General features: G+C 39.5%; 2 protein-coding genes across 2 annotated transcripts in view; one reads left to right on the forward strand and one right to left on the reverse strand.

Moving 5' to 3' along the window:
• aven (apoptosis, caspase activation inhibitor) overlaps positions 1–15,443 on the reverse strand; it is a 33,984-nt gene extending 18,541 nt beyond the window's left edge. Inside the window, exons 1-2 of the mRNA XM_074615790.1 lie at positions 15,152–15,443; positions 13,145–13,319 (exon numbers count right to left, since the gene is read on the reverse strand). Coding sequence (XP_074471891.1) covers positions 13,145–13,319; positions 15,152–15,355 — 379 coding nt within the window. The 5' untranslated portion in view covers positions 15,356–15,443. The remainder of the gene's footprint in view (positions 1–13,144; positions 13,320–15,151) is intronic.
• chrm5b (cholinergic receptor, muscarinic 5b) lies at positions 3,547–19,881 on the forward strand. The gene is made up of 2 exons (XM_074615787.1): positions 3,547–4,454; positions 16,756–19,881. The coding sequence occupies exon 2, from the start codon at positions 16,828–16,830 to the stop codon at positions 18,355–18,357; it is 1,530 nt and encodes a 509-aa protein (XP_074471888.1). The 5' UTR covers positions 3,547–4,454; positions 16,756–16,827; the 3' UTR covers positions 18,358–19,881.
• The last annotated feature ends 1,137 nt before the right edge of the window (positions 19,882–21,018 follow it).

The following is a 21,018-nucleotide window of genomic DNA, read 5'->3' on the forward strand; positions in this document are numbered from 1 at the left end:
GTGATCTTGTCTTTTTGCATTGAATCGTACTAGGATGTTTGTTGAAATTGATTGGCCCTACCCAAAAAAAAATCCACCAGCCGCCACTGGTGGTCTGCTAATAAACTTTGTTATTCCGTCTAACCAATCCTCCAAAATCTACTTCTGAAGACACTTTAAGCGAGAAATAGGCAATGCTACTGCTGAATCTCGTTTCATTTGAGAACCAGATCGCTTAGTTTGACAGCTCGGTCCGAGTTTCGTGATCCGGACACGTTGCGCTGGATGGGCTCATTTGCATAAAGGTGAGATTGCGCTGATGAGTGTAACTGCTGACACGCCCTCCTCAAAACGTAAACAAAGGACTGGTCCTTGCCTTTTCATTTTGAAAGAGCAACGGCCAATGAGAAAACTCCAACACTCGGTCGACCAATCATGTAACTTCATCACTCAGCCGTTCTCGTCTAGATAACCTGGTCATGGGCCTGCCTCCCCATTCCTAAGATGTCGAAGGGTTTGAAAGAACTTCTTTTAGGCCAATTGAACATCCCGCACCATGGACTCCCCAAACCCACAATGCAGTTTTTGCTTCACCGCAGTCTGTCTGGGCTCCTAATACCTGTATGCTGATTTAGGAGTCCCCTGGACAAACCAAGTCTGAAAGGCCTCGTTCTTCAGCTTCATGGTCGTCTTCACTGCCGGTGTCTCAGCTCTACCTTCTAGCCACTGCTCTGAGCATTAGCACAAAAATACAATAACACAACACCACTTGGGTTCAGATCAGGTTCTTCCCAATCACCTCAAGCAGAAACTCCAAGAAGGCCAAATACTCTCTGCAACTCCTAGTCATAGAAGCAACCCTCTCGTTTTTCGTGGAAAACTCCAACAAAGAGACACTCGGCTGGAGAACACAGAAAGCCTAAAGGGTTCTCAAACTACAAGCGATGTTAAGTGAACTAAAATCCTGAACCAGAGCCCAAAGACCCACACAAGAATAGAAATAGAGGCTGACAACAAGCCAAGGAAAAAGAATGAAAGCTACTTTCTTTCTCCCTTCCTTTCTCTCTTTTGAAAAACAGAATTAAGCTAAAACAATTCATAAAATGCAAATGACATTTCAATTACAAAATAAATCCCCAGTCTTGAGTATTTGGATTAATAAATAGAGCTCATAATTGATGACTACTGTATTGTTCTCCAAGCTAAGTGTTAAGCCTACAATAACCTCCACTTATAATAACAGTGGTGGTTAACAGCACCTCGACACAGTGCTGGTGTCACAGGGGTGAACTGTGTGGGTGGAGGCCTGTGATGTCTCCCAATCTACAGAAATCAAGCAAATCGCCGTATGTCTGTGTGCCTCATTATGAACTCCCCGCAGAATACATTAGACATGCCTCATATCCTTTGTATCGCATTCTCCCGATAATCAATAGCAAGCGTGCGGCTTAGCGGCCCCAGAACCACGCATGATATATTCACATGAAAGCAAAACTGTGTCAAAGACATGCACAGCATCCGGTCTACTCAACCTGTTCAATCACACAGAGTGAGGATGAAACAGCTGTGGTCCTTTCAGGACGCTCGAGCAAGATGTGATTTTCTGAAGGAGCCAGAAAAATGGTGGCTCTTCAATGAGTCCTCCTGCAGCGCTGATGCGGCGGGAAGATGATGAGCAATGGTCACCAAACCCTCCATTATAATAATTGCATAATGGAGCGACAATCTTCAAAGCTAATACCTTTGTACCTGATTCTATGCATGAATGACGTTTCACAAGGCACAAAATTATATAATTTAAAGAGTAAAGGAAGCTCTATTTTTACAGCAATGTTCCAGGAGATTAAAATATTAATATTTGTTTAATAAACTTGTTTGTTGTACTGATTTAAATCCAAACCGCAGGCTTTCACGCATGTTTTCGCAACAACTCTCTAGACAAATCTTTGCTGCAGACGTCTTGCCACTGTTTAGGGCAACAACATGATAAAATCTATTGGTTTAGGTTTAATTAAGTTTGAAAGATATCATTTCTATATCTACGTTTTGGCAGATATAGCTGCTGACAACAGTGTACAAAGATATTGCACACTCAAATTCATATGACAACTTGGCAATGTTTTTACAACTGGGGTGAAGAGAATTTTGGGACTTAGATGGGCCAGAAAATGTTGGTGTGGTCTGAATATTCTTAGAACAACTTGTAGTAAGGTTCATAAATAACTTTATAAAGCAAAAAATTTCATCCAATAACAAAAGGCGACAACCTCTGGGTCTGAAAAGTGAAGCCAATGCTGAAGTGCCTGAAACTTGCATTCTTTCTCATAGCCAGCAGGGGGCGACTCCTCTGGTTGCAAAAAGAAGTCTGATTGTATAGAAGTCTATGAGAAAATGAGCCTACTTCTCACTTGATTTATTACCTCAGTAAACATTGTAAATATGAGTTTATGGTCTCAATCGCTAGTTTCAAGTCTTCTTCAATACAGCATGATGTTCATTTAGTAAATTATGGTCCCATTTAGAGTCAAATAGACCATAAAGCAGGGGATGCTTTAGGGCGTGGCGACCTTGTGACAGACAGGTCGCCCGAACTTTAACCTTTTCACAGTGTGTTTTCAGTTCATGAAAGTTAGTTATTACTTTTTTGGTCGCCTAAAAATGACTTATTCAGCGTTGCTCCACCCTCTTGTGTCACTTCTGGTAGCAAAAAAACAACATAGCGACGGCCAAAAAACAAAATGCCGAACTCAAGGCTTCAAAACCATAGTCCACAAAACCAATGTGTGACGTCACTGTGACTACGTCCACTTCTTATATACAGAGACAGTCTATGAATAACACCAACATCTTCATCACTGCTGCTCACCTGTATGAGGCTTCATGTCAGTGGGACGTTGGGTGCTGATGGCATGTTCCACAACACGTGACGACGTGTTAGTCTCATTGCGTCAACAACAGTCACAGGAGTGGACGCTGCTTACCGATATGAACAGCTGCTCATGGATCCAGCAACAAGTAGGACACAGATGAGAGGCTAAAAGATGCTCTTAAGGAAATCACCAAACAACAAATAGCCCAAAGCATTGCTTCAAAGCATACTGAGCGTTAGCTGGGGATGTTAAAGGGCCTAAATATCCTCGACTAGCCTTTTGTCAATAGTAGATATTTCTCACTTCAATGCAGCTTCTTATGAAGAAGAAAAATGATTGTTTGCTCCCTCTATTGTTGCATTTAAAGCAAGAAGCTTATCTGAACAGGGAAGGTCACACCAACAGAAACAGAAAAACACTCCCTATGAGGCAAATAGACGCAGTTGAGATTACCTGGCAAACTGAAAACAGTGTAAAAACTCAGCCAATCACCACGGACTGCTCCCACAGTCACTCACACTTTGGGGATTAACAAAGTCACCGTGAAGTGTGACGTAGCCAGCGGTTGTGTGAATGCATTCTCTCTCTGATGAAGACATACAGCTGCAAGAGCTGCAGACGCAAAGACAAACAGTCGGCCCTTTTCTGACACCCACAACGACTCCTCCTCCGGCTCCTCCCCTCCTCTGCTTCATCCTACTCCTCCACCTCCTCATCCCTTCCTCCCTCCTCTTACATGTTGCTCAGTGCTCGGATACAGGATGAGGCTTCCGGCCATGTGGGAATTTCTCCTAATAGTGGCTCACGGTTGAATCCGCGTGTTGGGTGAGGACGTTAGTGCAGCGTGCATCCGAGCAGCTTTATCAGACGTGGCGAGCAGAAGCCTGGCAGGAGACGAGAAAGTCATTCAATCTGTGCAGCCTTGAGGATCCAAGACGCTTTACTTCGCTTTCCTTGACGGTGGAGTTGCTCAAAATTTGCACAAAAGAGTGAGAAAGTGCGACTTTTGCTGCTTTCGTTGATTTCAGAGATGTTGAGTTTTGATGAAAAAGAAAAAGATGAGACTTGATCATCACTGCTGAGGACCAGGAGCCGTTTTCCAGTAATTCACCCTTCTGTGAAAAACATCTGAACACCAACGAGGCATCTAAGCTGCTCTGTCACATGGACATTGACACTGAACAGCTGTTGCGTTCACCACCTCGTCTCAGAAAAGAAACCGGACCGTTCAGGAGCTACACGACGATGCCGAGAAACTTGTTTGCATCAAAAGCACCTCGTACTTAGCAACTGATGAGGATGAGAGATGGTGTGATGACCTACCTGTATTTGACAAGTGTGTTTTTCACCTCGTTGGAGAGCGGAGCACAGAGGGAAAAAAGTCAGCGAGAGGGAACAGGGGAGGGGAAGAGCGAGCCAGCGAGGGAAGGTGTGAAGCCAACGCTGTGAAACAGAGAGCGAGAGAAGACGAACACAGAGAGAAGAAACTGAGACAACTCTGTCAGACTGAAGAAGGAGTAAAAGGAAAAAAAAAACAGCAGTTCAAAGAGCTGGCCAAACGCCCGTTAAACGCTGGAGGATCGTGTTTTGTCAGAGACATACAGGGTGAGTATATATTGTTTGATGTGGCAGGAAATGAAACAGTGCACAGGAGCAGCTGTCAACTTACTGTTCAGTAAAATCATATTATAAATTCTAACATTGTAAAATTTTTATGACTGAATAGTAAATGTAGCCCGAGTTAGTATATTAATGAATCATGGAACAAGTGCTGGGGTTCATCAGTTGTCACCAAGGCTTTTATAGTTCACACTCGGAGCTCTACAGTACATTTTGTACAACGTGGATTTAAAACAGTTGCTTTTGACACCCACAAAAGGGTTATTAATATGATTCTGAATCTTATATGTGCTTTAATAAGTTTGGGCGTGAAGGGGTGTTTATCTTTTACTCAGGAAAAAGTGGGAGGTACGAGGAGTGAGATGATTTGATTTAAGGTATCATTAAAAACCATGGGGATGACGAGTCACATGAGAGGCAACACTTGTACCACTGTATACTTGGAGGTGTAAACACTGTGAGCTTCATCCAAACAAGTTTAAACTGAACTGGAACAACAAGCGATTAGTTGATCGCCAGAAAATGTACAGGCAACTGTTTCAATAGTTAATTAGGCTATTTCAGTCATTTTTTCAAGGAAAGATACCAAAAATGCACTTGTTTGAGCTTGTGAAACAGTAAGATTTAGGGCTGCAACTAATGTTTGTTTTCATTGTCGATTAATCTGTTGATTATAGTCTTGATTACTCGATTAGCTCTTTGTCAGAGAGGAGTAAAGAAAACAGAAAATATTCACATTTAAGAAGCTGGAATCAAAGAATTTTGACTTTTTTCTCCTTAAAAAATGACTCAAACCGGTTAATCGATTATCAAAATAGTTGGTGATTAATTTGCTGATTATTTTCTCAATTAACCGATTGCTATATACAACAATATAACATAAACAGTGAAAAATATCCATCACTATGCTAGATGGTGGTGACGTCCGAAAATGTCTTGTCTGGTTTGACAACTGCCAAAAAAAAACAAATATATATAGATATAAATTTTATGTTTTACTAAAATGTAAGACCAGGAAAAACAGCAAATTCTCACATTCGAGAACCGTCAAAGCAAATGTTTGGCATTTTTAAATTAAAAATGACTAAAATGATTAATTGATTATCAAATAGTTGCCGATTCATTTTCTTTTGAATGAATAATTGTGGCAGTTCTACATTAAACTAGATATCATTGGATTTGGGCAGGAAATTGGACAAATCAAGCAATTTCTAGCTCTGAGAAACTATGAAAGGAATCTTTGACCATTTTCTGAAATTACAATGAAACAAAAAAAAGTTTAATTAAGAAAATAAAAGGCAGAACATCAATAATGGAAATTAGTTATAGTTGCAGCACTAATTTTATTCTCAAACTGTTTAAAGTCATTTTTCATTCACAAACGTGAGAATTTTCTGCTTTTTTCTATTTTATGATTGTAAATTGAATACTTTGGGTAGAGCTGCATCGATTAGTTGTCAACTATCAAATTAATCGGCAATTATTTTGATAATTGATTAATTGGTTTGAGTACTTTTTAAGAAGAAAAAGTCAAAATTCTCTGATTCCAGTTTCTTAAATGTGAATATTTTCTGGTTTCTTTACTCCTCTGACAGTAAACTGAATATCTTTTGAGTTGTGGACAAAACGAGACATTGGAGGACGTCATCTTGGGCTTTGAGAAACACTGATCGACATTATTCACCATTTTTTTTACATTTTATAGACCAAACAAGTAATTGATTAATCGAGAAAATAATCGACAGATTATCCTATAATGAAAATAATTGACAGATTATCCTATAATGAAAATAATTGTTAGTTGTAGCCCTAATTTGGATTGTTGGTCAGTCAAAACAAGCAATCGGAAGACATGACCTACGGCTCTGGGAAACTGTGATGGGTGTTTTTTTACTATTTCCTGACATTAATTGAGACAAATAAGTTAATCTGCAGTTTATTGGATAATGAAAATAATTGCAGCCCTGAAATGAACCCTCATACGTTAACGTAGTGACACTCAAACAGTGGAACAGGTATTTAAGGGATGAAAGTGGGCGGACCGTTCTCAGTGAAGTGTCTATGATCCACCTGCTGCTGCTTTATTTGACCTCACACCATCCTCCGCTGGCTTCATCATAATCAGCTATCGCAGGGAAACGACCCACCTGTGATGCTTTGTTTCCTATTTCTTTGCCAAGCAGACGGAACAGCCTCATTCCTCCGCTTTGACGCCAGTCTCCTCCAGTCTCGATGGCTAATCAAGTATCCATAACGACACCGGAACATATAAATTAATGGCATGATTGGGACTATTCATCTCGGTTAGGAAAACGTCCTTGTGTTTGTCAATCTGGTTAGCGGAATCACTGAGGCCCTAATGCGATTTCCTTTTGTCTCATTATGATTGAGCCTTGATAGGTGCCCATTAGTGGCCCTTGGTAAACTACGGCTGCGGGGGAGGAGGATTGATTCTTGTGTTAATGTGTACAGATAGATGACCGTGTTAGGATGTAAATAACTGCCCTGCAATTCCCCCAAGTCATACAGGCACATGGACACACACACACACACACAGAGACAGAACAAGGCAACGACCCCATGTGTGTGCATTACCCCTAGCAACAGCACAATCAACCCCCAACAATGCGAAGACCGAGACGAGACCTGACAAAATAAAATAACCTTCGGGGGTTACAAAGCAGTCGATTCATTCCTTAAGGTTTGATAACAACTTGTGTTTTAATTCAATCAATACGCCAGCCTTTTACTGAAATTCCCAGCTGAAAAGCTTTCTGCAACAAAAGCAGCGTCTAAAAGCACCAGTCCTGAAATGTTTCAAGTATCAAAAGCGCCAAGGTTTCATCCTTGAAAAAGTAATCTCGGTCTGGACGTCATGTAACAGCCTCCTGACACGACGATTCTCAGCATTCAAACGTGATAATAGGGAGGTGTAATCAGATTCAATCAAAAACACATGAATGCTAAAAGCACTTGGGGTGTTTGGACAAGCAGTGGGGCCACATAATAGCCATCTACGAGGCCACAAGACAACGGAAATCAACATGACCTTCAATTCAAATCAAACAGTCTGTTTACATAATTTCCCCATCAGGCTCCGTTTATCCTCATCACACGGAGTACAGTAGAGCTTTCAATAGAGCCTTTGCAAACAGAAAGCAAGCCACTGTACGTCCTGATGGCTTTATTATACATTTTAAATAGAACGTCAAGGCAAGATTCAGTGAAAAGGTACAAGTCTTTATAGACATTGTTCTCATTTTCCAATCTGTGCATTCAGTTTGTATTGTACGAATCAATTAATACGTGAATATATGAGATAAAGAAACGTGGATGCTCTTTGTGGGAGTCAATGCAGCAGCTAATGCATTTGGATACTTAGAACAGAAGAAAAGGTGAAATTGAAATATAAGCAAAGTGAGGTTATATAAATGGAGATTATATAAACAGCAGTTCTGCACTAGAACATCTTAGGTAGAAGGTAAGAATGAAAGGAGTGGGATGTATGGATGGACTGCAGCATTATTATAGTGATGAAGGGAGTACTCTGATCTTTTACTGATATAAAACTAGTAATAGTACAGTGTAGAAATACTCAAGTAAAGGTCATGCATTCAAAGAATCAGCATCACAATAGACTTAAAGTACCAAACGTAAATGTACTCATCATGCAGGATGTCCTGTTTCACCATAATATACATTATATTATTGGATTATTGATGCATTAATGTGTTCATCACTTTAATGTTGCAGCTGGTAAACGTGGGGCTAATTTTAATTACTTTATACACCGCTGGGTAGTTTGTGAATTTTCCCCCAGGGATCAATTAACTCTTTTCTTGATTTAACCTATAATGATACATCTGAATTGATTTGTTTATTATATTTTGTATATTTATCATTAATCAACAGCAGCAGAACGTACAACGGAACAATATATCATGTGAAAAGAAAATACAGTAGAGCCATAACGAATCAATTAGTGGTCAACTATTAAATTAATCGGCAACTATTTTGATAATCAATTAATCTATTTGAGCAATCTAAATTCTCTGATTCCAGCTTCTTAAATGTGAATATTTTCTGGTTTCTTTACTCCTCTATGACAGTAAACTGAATATCTTTGAATTGTGGACAAAGCAAGACATTTGAGGACGTCGTCTTGGGCTTTGGGAAACACTGATCAACATTATTCACCATTTTCTGACATTTTATAGACCAAACAACTAATCGATTAATCAAGGAATTAATCAACAGATTAATCAATAATGAAAATAATTGTTAGTTGCAGCCCTAAAATACACCAAAAACCCACTTTGGATGAAGTTGAACAAAAGATGTCAACTGTTGAACTGCTGCTCTTGAACCATTGATCTACATTTCCCAATTTAGGATTATTATCATTTCAAATGCTGACAAAACAATCTCACTCCAACTTCCATTAAGTAGCTGTTCTGGGGCTTTCGATCATATCACATGATCTTCATCAGACCATGAAACTGGGCACCTTAAAGACTTCTTCATGTTTTATTTAATGGGCAACGTCCGGGTCTGAAAAGTGAAGCCAAAGTGCATTAAACCTGCATTCTTTCTAACAGCCAGCAGGGGGCGACTCTTCCGGTTGCAAAAAGAAGTTTGATTGTATAGAAGTCTATGAGAAAATGAGCCTACTTCTCACTTGATTTATTACCTCAAACATTGTAAACATGAGTTTATGGACTCAATCGCTAGTTTCAAGTCAAATTTAGAGTCAAATAGACCATAAAGCAGGGGATGCTTTAGGGCGTGGCTACCTTGTGATTGACAGGTCGCTACCATGGCGTTGTCCGGTCTGGGAGTTGTCCACGTTTTACAACTTTAACCCTTTCACAGTGTGTTTCAGTTCATGAAAGTTAATTTGAATAAAAAGGTCTTATTCAGCATTTGGTTGTAATGAACTCCACCCTCTCCTGTCACTTCTGGTTGCAAAAAAACAAGATGGTGACGGCCAAAATGCCAAACTCGAGGCTTCAAAGCGGCAGTCCAAAGACCAATGGGTGACGTCACGGTGACTACGTCCACTTCTTATATACAGTCTATGGTTTTATCTGAATGACCAAAACCCAGAGATATTCAGTTTACTATCAAAGAAGAGTGGCAAATTCATACATTTGAGAAGCTGCCTGGAACAAGTGTTTTTTTGTCATTTTGGTTTGAATATTCTGTCAATCAATTAATCAACTAACTGTTTCAGCTCCAAAGATCTGTCAAAAGTTGCATGGTCTGGTTTGACAAAACTTCTCTGCCTTTTAAGGCCAGGTAGAACAAAACAATCCCCACCCACGCATATATATATTTATACAGTTTAGTTTTAGCTTGTTCACAGTGGACAGCAACGTTATCAGATAAAGTGTCTTCTTAGGCAGACACACTGCTTTTTGGCACAGGAAAAACATATCTATTGGATTAAAACGTTGTAAAATCAGCCCGTAATCTCACTCACATCTAACACCTCCAGCACACTGTGGATAAAGCTCTGCTCTCGACCTCTCAGCTCTGGGACTCTGGATCTTGTAAGAACTTCGAGATGCATTACAAAAGGTTGAGAAGCACTGCTGTAAGCCAGTACTATCCTAAAATACATAAAATCTGCACATACTTCTGACCTGTACATCCTGCCCAGTCTTGCCAATACAACAACCAGAATACTCTTCCAACACCGTGGATACAAAAAGTGATGGTGAAATAAGCTCCACAATAAGAAGTATTCTATAATGACTTAAGCAGACGAGGGAGGTTTCTGTGGCAGATTCCTGATTTCACGGCTACCTTAATTGGCCAGGAAAACGACTCTTGAAAGCATCGCCTCCCACGTACAATTAAGTATCCTCTAGAGAGCGGCAGCCTCTTGCTGTACGGCATGACTAATCTGACAATGTGGGCAAAACACAGAGACGAGAGATACGAGTCAAACAACTCACAGGAGCACCTTTGGCATTTACGCTACAAGAGAAAGGGAGAGAGAGACGGCGCTGCAACACTCTGCAACTCTCTAATGGCGTGAGAAAAAAAAACAAAAAAACAATCCTATGAAAACTGTTCGCTGCTTAAACACTCATCCCGAGTTAAAATAACCTCCTGCAAAAAACACAAGCAAGTCCTGCACATTTTATCAGAGTCAGCTCCTGGATGTTTAGCTAAAACACCATTAAACTTGGCTGATCATAGAAATCTGATCAGACTTTATGCTGAATAATATACAGTACTCACTCAAGGAGTATTTAATAGCATGTTGAGTTCATCAAATTAGAGTTTTGGTCCAAATATGTCCTATTTAACTTTTCACATCCATCAGCAATACTTAATGAATAGCTTGACAAATGTTGGTTTTCTTTAAAGGCTGGTAATAAAACCAATATTTTAAGACATATCTTGTAGATGTATACATTTTAATGCCAGAAATTGTAATAATTATAGTGTTCCTCCCAGAATTTTGATATGTTTCCATAACTCCAAGCCTCTGAAACTACACTTAAAGCTGCATTCATTATTGGGGTTGTATTTGGCTCTTTAGGTGCTAAAGGCTCCACTGTGTTCCGCAAATAGTCGCTAACATTGGCGGTTGTTTGGTGTAGCACACAGTGGGTTGTTGGAGCTTTATCACTGCAAACAGCTGCTGAAAATAACAGTGATGAGAGCTGTAAAACTGAATCAAAACCGTGAAACTGTGGGCCATAAAACCAAAACAAAGAGCTGAAAAACACTAAAATGCTCCATAGATCTGAAGGAAACGGCAGAGTCGGCTGATAATCATCTGTGTGTTTGTCACTATTAGCAACCACTTTCAAATTACACAGGCATTTGACCTTTTGTTCATATTAACATATTGATTAGTGCAGCTTTAAACCCATTATAAAACCCACAACAGGCCAAAAACATAAACGGAAACGGAAAAGTAAAAACTCATTTCCATACTTTCAAGTTCATTTGTATGCCATCTTTGTAAAAAAGGAAACCATATAATTTCAGTAGAACACAAAAAAACTGGTGGATGTTTGTTAATTAATACAAGGCCAATGAGTCGGTGTAACCCTAATTAGAATAATGGCATCTTAATACCCGTATCCCATCCTGTTGATTTATGAAATTCAAATCACCCAGCAGCACTAGATGATATGAAACCAAACATATAGACTATTAAACCACTGTTAATAATAAAGTGAAGTATTATGCCAGAAAGCCAACATCCATTTTGCTAAATGTGACATATTGTAGTCTGTTATGTGAGAATTGGTCGTTAATATGAAGAAATCTTGAGCTCTGCTCTAATAAGACAGCACTGAGTTTTCTACTAGTGCTCCTCTGGGGGAAGAAATATCAACAGAAACAGAGATGAGAGACTGCTGAGAGCCCAGGGGGCTGAAACACAGACCACTGAGGCTGAAATCAGCCAACAAAGACAAACAAGGATTTTCTATGTTGCCGTCTGACAGCAGAGTCCAACACAGACATTTCCTTTTAACTAATTAGGATACAGAGACAACTTCAGAAAAGTGCAATTAGACTCAGTGGAGTATTTGACACAGGGTGAACTTTACATGTCGTTATCCCAGAAAGGCTAAATTAAAAGTCAGAACTTATGCTGCATTCACATCAAACGCATAGCCTCGCTTTACTCGCCAAACTCAGAATAAACAGATTGTGCTCTGATTTAATTGCAATAAACGGATCAAAAGGATGCTGACAAAACTACATAATGATGCAGATTTTTTTAAAAGTCTGAATTCATGCTTTGTCAAGTCTGTCCACAAGACGACAAGCAAACAACTTTTAAATTGCTTGTTTTCTGAATGGAGTTTGGATGGATCAGTGCCAGGCTATGCTAACATTCAAGCTGCTCCATCAACATAACATCATATAGGCATAAAATACGGCAGCACCGTTGTTGTAAACGGATCAAAAGGATGCCAAAATAACTACATTATGATGCCGATTTGTAAAAAGTCTGAATTCATGATTTGTCAGGTCTGTCCGCAAGACGACACGCAAACAACTTTTAAATTGCTTGTTTTCTCAATGGAGTTTGGATTGATCAATGACAGGATATGCTAGTATCGTAGCTGCACCATCGACACTCAACATAGCGTCATCTAGGCATAAGTACGGCAGCGACGTTGTTGTTTATACACATACATTTAGAGTTTCGTCCGGTCTCTGTACAAATATGAAGTATTATCGTAGATCTGGGTGCCCACAGACGACTACAATATTTTTTTCCTCCATTTCCGATTCAACAACGTCAGTGACGCCAGGAGAAGAATCTCAACGCTGAGAGGCTTTCGCAAGACAGCATCACGCAAATTTCTTGCTTGACTTGAAATATTTCAACTCAAAGTTCGCTTTGCGTTTGGTGTGAATGCCCCGTAAAGCATACTACCTCTGTACTGCTCCTTTAATCCACTGAGTTTGATCATTATTGGTAAAAAAATATTTCTTTGTTGCAATGTACACAAACATTATCAGAATATTTCAAGTTTTTTGGAAAGCTCAGATTGACTTGGTAAATGGTAAATGCACTTGCATTTATATAACGCCTTTCTAGTCAGATGTCTGACTTTTCTCTCCTGTTAATGGCTGACTGAGCACTACAGGTGTCGTTGGCAAAACAAAAAGCTTTTTTCGTAGTCAGATCTTACCTGCTGACTCCAGCAGGACGTGGTAGTCTGCTCCTCTCTGAGCCGGCGTATCATCATTATCAGGCTCCGGTCTCTCTGACGCCTCATAACGGTCCCAGTTGGACTCCAGTTTCCTCCTGGTGAAAACCTCCATTCTGTCGCCTTCCTCCTCAAAGCCGTCCCCTTCATCTTGATCCTGAAAGAAGAAGAACATGGCGGGACACACAGTGAGGAATGTGTCATTCAAGAGATGAATGAGAGTACAAACTGTACAAACTGTACGAACTGACTAAAGACTAAAGATGACTAAAGATTTTTCCATGAAAAAAATAACGCTTCCAATGACGGTGCTCCATTAAGTGCGGATCAAAGAGCGTTTAGTGAAGTGGTCCTTAACGCATAGCTCTTATTCATGATTGGTAGTTAAGCCTAACAAAACGGGTCAAGGTAAATGACAAATCCCACTGTATGACAAAGAATAGACATTCAAAACAGAACTAATTAAATTCGTCTGCGTCATAGATTTTTTTGCCGTTTTGTCATTTGGCTGCACAAACCTTTACGGAGGTTGTCATGGAAATGTGTCAAAGGGACAAAGCGTGTTCAGTTTTTATGTCAAAACTCAAAACACACAAAAAAACATTTTCTCCCAACAGTATCATCGAAGACCCCACCACCACGGTAGCTATGGATCCATCGAAGGAAATGTTTCATGATTGCAATCAAGGAGCCCCTGTACCTAAGGAGATTTGTATGATTGCAATCACAGAGCCCCTATTGTTTCCCCTCCTAATTCTGTAGTTACCATGGCAGGAGCATCAACGGAGAGAGCATCCCAGTGGAAATGAAGCTGAACTCTCTCTGGTGTCATATCCAAAGGCTCAATGATAATGTTGAAGTGTAGTGAAAGAGCTTGATCACTATGATGATGATACACCAAAACATGTCTCTCAATCTAACTCTATACATGCTGACAGGATCTCATTATGAGCATTATGTATGTGCAGTAGAGAGGTGTGAATGTGGTCATGCTTACACAAACCTACCTCTTTAAAGCACAGCAATTAACCAGTGCATATGTACTGTGGCTACACAGTGCACTTTCATAGACTAAGCTACTGGAGTTACCCTGCACTATACTCATTTTTAACAGTCTCTTCTGCACTATATTCACTTTTTTAATAGTCGTGTATCACAGCTGTTACCCTGCACTATATTCACTTTTAACAGTTTTCTTCATCTCCATCTATCTATCTATTTATATGAAGTATGACTGAGTATGACTCACAACTCTACAGCTGCTACAAAGGATGTGCTTTGATTGTATGCAAAACATGTTGGCAAACGTGCTGACGTCATATCACTTTGTCCAACTTGGCATTCACCATATTTAGATAGATAGTAACTTTATTGATCCCATTGGAAATTCAAGTTTCCAGCATCACAGTTCCATAGTGCAAAACATGTTAGTAAAAAGGCAGTAAAAAAGTTAGTAGTGCAAAGTACAAAGTACAAAAAAAATATACCAGATATAAAAATACAAGGAGATGAAGAAAACTGTTAAAAATGAGTATAGTGCAGAAGAGACTGTTAAAAGTGAATATAGTGCAGGAGAGACTGTTAAAAGTGAATATAGTGCAGAAGAGACTGTTAAAAGTGAATATAGTGCAGGAGAGACTGTTAAAAGTGAGTATAGTGCAGAAGAGACTGTTAAAAGTGAATATAGTGCAGGGTAACTCCAGTAGCTCAGTCTATAAAAGTGCACTGTGTGCATTATTAACTATGTCCTGCAGAGCGTCATCACCATGTTTAAAAGTTTTCACAAGTATTTTGGTGTAAATGAGAGGGATAATAACAGTGAAATTAATGCCACTTTATGCCGAATTGAAGAGGAAGTCCTATTGAGTTTCACATTAACGTTCAAGAACAATGTGTGTTTTCTTTGTGACGCAATTACAAAATCACTGTTTTTGTCAACGTGGTTTGGCAGCGCGGGTCAACCTTCCATGCTCTCTCTCTCTCTCTCACCCGGTGATGGAGCTCCGATGACGGGGCGCCTCCTCCGCGTCCTCGGCCCCGGTAGTGGTCTCTCTTCCCGCGGCCGCGGTGCTGGCCTCCTCTCGCTCCTCTGCCCCGGTGTTCACCACCATGACCGTCGCTGTCGTTTCCACCTCGTCCGCCTCCTCCTCGTCTCCAGCTGCCTCCTCTGACTCTGCTCGCTCGAACCTCCATTGCTGCAAAATTGCCTGATTGCTGTCAGCTGTGGTCGGACTGTTTTGGATGTGACACCCTCAAAGTTTTGAACGAGTGTTACATTGAATTGTGTCCGTCTGATGATTCCGATTCTCATTTGGACCAAAATAATTAATATCATCTGTGGAGGGAAGAATAGACAATAATACATATACCATTTCATAATTGAATGTCAGCATTTAAAAAAATAAAATAAATAAATATAATTAAAATAAATACATTTTAAAATTAAATGTAAAAAATAAAACAGCTGCAAGGTTTAGACAATAATTAACAGTTTATGTTTCAGAATTGAATGTCAGCAATTTAAAGATAATTTACTGGAAAACAAACAACAGTTTGAGCAATATAACTTCAATATAACATCAAGGGTCTATTCCATTAGGAATACAAATACATAAATAAATTTAAAATAAATAAATAAATATAATTAAAATAAATACATTTTAAAATGAAATGTAAAAAAAAACAGCTGCAAGGTTTATGTACAAAAATCATCTGTGGATGGAAGAAAAGACTAATACATTTTACATGTCCGAATTTAATTTCAACATTTTTAAAATAATGTATTGGAAAGCAAACAACAGTTAAAACAATATAACTTTTCAGGCAATATAGGACATATACAGTATAACACAATACATCAAGGATCTATTCGATTAGCAATACAAATACATAAATAAATAAAATTAAAATAAATAAATACAATTTAAATAAATAAATACATTTTAAGATAAAATGTGAAAAAACAGCTGCTGGGTTTATGTACAAAAATAAAAATGTTTAAAAAGCGTTGTTATTATTTTCAGTGGCTATCATGCATTATATTATATTAAATCTCAAGGTTTATTAAAATTAATAAAATTTAAATACAACTTTAAGGAATTTTGTTTGTTCTATTAAATAAAAAAAAAATTAACAATCACCAATAATTCAGTAGATTTCTATAGTAACATACTGTACTACACTACATCACAAGCTTATATATATATATATATATACAGTATATATATATATATATATATATATATATATTTTTAGTTACTAGTAGACCAATCGGTCGTTTTGGTCTTTATTTTAGTTGATTAGTCATTTTTATGTTTTTTCATGCTGAATGACTTATTTCTAAGAAACTTACGAGCACATCTCTGATAAACACAAGATTTAAAGTGGTGCTTTGTGTGATTCTTGGTGTCGAAACTCAGATTTACTGATCTGTCAATTAAATCATTTAGTCGACAAAATTGTATGAGAGTTAGTTGAGTAAAATATTTAATAAGCTGAATACTACTACTACTATTACAGAACTAATATTAATATATATGTGTGTTTTGTAACATCTTGAAAACATTACATGAATGTTTTTCTTTGTATTTCAGGGAAACTCTTAATGGAGCCACAGACGGTCACCTCTCTCTGACCTGTCAGCAGTAACACAGACAGATAACAACATGGATGCACCTTCCCCAAACAGCACCAACACATCACGCGTGGCTCCCTTCAACGTCTGGGAGGTTATAACCATCGCTACGGTGTCGGCCATCGTCAGCTTGATAACTATTGTTGGTAACGTGCTGGTGTTGCTGTCCTTCAAGGTCAACAGCCAGCTCAAGACTGTAAACAACTACTACCTACTGAGTCTGGCGTTCGCTGACCTCATCATAGGAGTGTTGTCCATGAACTTGTACACCACATATATCCTGATGGGCTACTGGTCCTTGGGAAACCTCGCATGTGATCTCTGGCTAGCAGTGGATTATGTAGCCAGCAATGCTTCGGTTATGAACTTGCTCGTCATCAGCTTCGACAGGTACTTCTCCATCACAAGGCCGCTGACTTACAGGGCTAAAAGGACTCCGAAGAGAGCAGCCATCATGATCGGCCTCGCGTGGCTGGTGTCTTTTGTCCTCTGGGCGCCTCCCATTCTGTGCTGGCAGTACTTCGTAGGAAAGAGAAACGTGCAACCTGACCAGTGCCAGATCCAGTTTTTACGAGAGCCTGTGATCACATTTGGGACAGCCATTGCGGCGTTCTACATCCCCGTGTCTGTTATGACCATCCTTTACTGTCGGATCTACAAGGAGACGCAGAGGCGGACCAAGGATCTGGCAGAGCTGCAAGGGCTCAAGACTGAAAGTGTTCTGGAGGGGACTAAACCGCAGAAAACTCTCATTCGCTCTTGCTTTCATTTCACCAGAGAGAGGAGGGACCGGAGTCAGGCCTCCTGGTCCTCATCTAACCAAAGTAACGCCACCAAAATGACCACTAGATCAGACGACGCGTGGGCCAAAGCAGATCAGGTCACCTCCTTTAACAGCTACTCTTCATCTGAAGAGGAGGAGCAGCATGTTTCAATAGAAACCCCGCAGGGATCTTTCAAAGAGCAAGGTAGTGGACAAAGTAATAAGAACGGACAGGTGGGTGATTATACAGACGATCTGTACTTCTCCACTCCTCAGAAGAAGAGCAGTCAAAAACGCCTCTCTTATAAATTCAGACCCGGCTCTAGCTCGAAGGGTAAAAACGGCAAACCTGTAATCGCCACGCCCCCCCTGCCTAAAGAAGAACCGCCCACCAAAAACGCCTCCCCGTCCTCCTCCACCACCTCCAAACCCATCGACCCCGTCCTGAAGAACCAGATCACCAAGAGGAAGAGGATGGTGCTGGTGAAGGAGAAGAAGGCGGCTCAGACTCTCAGTGCCATCCTCCTGGCCTTCATCCTCACGTGGACGCCGTACAACATCATGGTGCTCATCTCCACTTTCTGCGTCGACTGCATCCCCACGTCGCTGTGGCATCTGGGCTACTGGCTGTGCTACGTCAACAGCACCATCAACCCCATGTGCTACGCCCTCTGCAACAAGACCTTCCAGAAGACCTTCCGCATGCTGCTGCTCTGCCAGTGGAGGAAGAGGAGGAGAGGCGAGGACAAGCTGTACTGGTGTGGACAAAACCCAAACGTCAACAACAAAATGACTTGATGTGGCAAAACTGCAATATTAGAGCAGACTTATTGCGTTTGCCCACATGTGGATTTTCTTGATATATACTGTAGTCAGTGGTCATCTTCAGCATGAAGTGCTGCATGTGATTCTTGTGTTTTTGGTGGAAAATGAGCCTGATGCAGCACTTAAATTGTTGCTCCAGATTATTACAGAAAAGAAACCTTGTGAAGGCGGTGACACATTCTTAGAAAGGTTAAAAAAATGGGTTCAGATTATTATAGAAGTGTATCTTAAAGGGGAACTCCACCGATTGTATACATCAAAGTTTGTTTACAGGTGTTTGGGAGTACTACTACAAGTGAAAAAAGTTGTATAAAGCTTTTTGTGGCTCCACAGGGAGTTTAACAATCTGATAAATTGCCTCAAGTGATGTCACTTGAGGCATTGTCAGTTGAGACTGAAGACTACAAGCAAAGAGATGAAACTCCGGTGTTTTTTTGACAACAGCCGCTGACGCAATTTTGGACTGAAAACGCATATTATATTTATAATGTTTCTATTGTTCAACACAGGCCATTTCGGTTTTACTTTTGTACGGCACTTTGTAGGCGGACGTTTTACTAGCGTCCAGTAGTCGCTTTCAGTCCAAAATGGTGGAAGAGTAGCTTTGCTGCTGGGAGCTGATGTTGCAATGGAACGATCAATTGAGTTTCACTTCTTTGTTACACGTTTTCAAAATGAAAAAAAATCTTTGTGAGTGCAGTTAAAAGGAGTGAGTTTACCAGACCTCTGTAGCTCCTCATCTCTGCTTGAGGATAGCAGCTAAGCCAGCTACATTAGCGACTACATGCATAACACACCCAAATCTCCGACCAAACTGTCGCAGTCGAGTTGCATCGTGGGTAATATAGGCACCAGGTTTTGACAAAGAAGAAGCGGAATAAAAATAAAAATGATATCTCATTCTGCTGCATCTAGTTTGAAACTGTCCATCATAATGATATAGGAGCGCGATGCTAAATCGGTGGAGTGCTCCTTTAAAACAACACTCACATGCCGATATGTACACTGAAAGAGTTATTTGTCGCTGTAATCATTCCTCCTCTCCATACTGGAGGTAAAGTGATCTCTTTCTACTCTAACATGACTCCAAGGTGTTTTGTTTTAACCAGGTAATTGAACATTCTTGTGGATAAATCATATCAGAAACACATCATTATTTAATGCCATTTTGGTTATGAAGGGATCTTCATAATTGATTTGATTCTGATTTAAATATCAGCCAACGCTAATATGATGATTTCAGCTGTATAGAGAATAACATAAATATTTTCTATTTTTACTATTTGTTTTAATTCTCTAAACAGTATCCATCCACTGTTTTATTGTTTTACAACACTGTATCAAAGTCGTTTTTTGTGTTTTGACACTAACCATCAGTAGAATTTATACCCTTTAATGTCAAAGTGAGACCAGATCTCTACAAAGTGATTGAAATTAATTACAGATATAAAATAAAAACCCAAGAAGGGTGAATACTTTTTATAAGCACTGTATTCTGTGAGCCAGTTATACTGTTAAAACAGTCCCTTTTCTGTATTTCCAGACTGTCCATTGTCAGCACAGTGTTTGCTTTTGCTTTACATTCTCAAGTTGTTTTTCGAGTTTGACAGTCGGGAATCTGTATATTGAACACTGATGACAGGTAATCAATTATATCCTTCAAGAATGTCTTCACGAGGTGAGCCTGAGGGCAAACCTGGAAGGGAAGAATGATTACAGGGACTATTAACATACTTTTAACGTACATACTGTATGAGCATGTGGGTCCTTTAAACCTCATGTAATCCTTCATTATTCTATTGCTCACTTGCACTGTACATAAAAGACATATTGTAGGCTTTCACATTTCAAAGTAATTTATAGTATAAAGAATATATTTCACTGATTTTACACCTCTCAAATGGTAAATGTAAATTGCTTAGTGTATATCAGTGTTTAGTGAATGTTTTTTGGCTCTTGCAATCGCTATTTGATCTTGTGTTCAAGGGCTAATCTGTCTGTGCATTTACAGCTGCATTAGTTTCACAGTGGTAACATGACATATGAGATTGTTTATGGATCACACTTTTATTCCTGTCAATGTTCATATTAATGTAAAAAAAAGAAGAAAAAAATCACACATGGTATTTAAACATGATGAAGCCTGACTGCCACCACGTCTCTCTAATGGATGAGTGATGCTGTTGTAAATTATTGCACTTCTGTGTCTTTTAATGCTGTAATGTCAACTGTTCTCTCCCTGAACTCTGTGCCTTTTGTTCTGCTCAGAGGCAAAAGAGCTCTGTGAATGAATCTGTGCTCTGTTGTCCATCTGTGCAGTTTTGTGAAGTTGAGTCTGTGTGTACTGATGTGAACAGAGAAATACAAACTCCAAAGGCTTCGTCAGCATGAACGTCTTCAACATCAAACGTGTGGAATCTGATGTGATTCGGTTTGTATTTGTAAATTACTTTTTTTTTTTTTTTTGAGAAATGATGCTAATAATTACCCGCTCCAACAGTTGAGTAATAAAACTAACGTGCCATGGATAACATGTACAAATATGACTGATGCTATAAGTGCAGAACTACCTTTGCGAAGGTGCACCATATTTTTCTCACAAGCCAATCAGAGCAGACTGGGCTTTTTCAGGAG

The sequence above is a fragment of the Sebastes fasciatus genome, chromosome 18 (assembly GCF_043250625.1).
Source record: "Sebastes fasciatus isolate fSebFas1 chromosome 18, fSebFas1.pri, whole genome shotgun sequence".
Lineage (NCBI taxonomy): Eukaryota > Metazoa > Chordata > Actinopteri > Perciformes > Sebastidae > Sebastes > Sebastes fasciatus.

Excerpts from the sequence above, each read along its gene's own strand:
- chrm5b (XM_074615787.1), top strand. The coding sequence starts at position 16,828 with ATGGATGCACCTTCCCCAAACAGCACCAACACATCACGCGTGGCTCCC.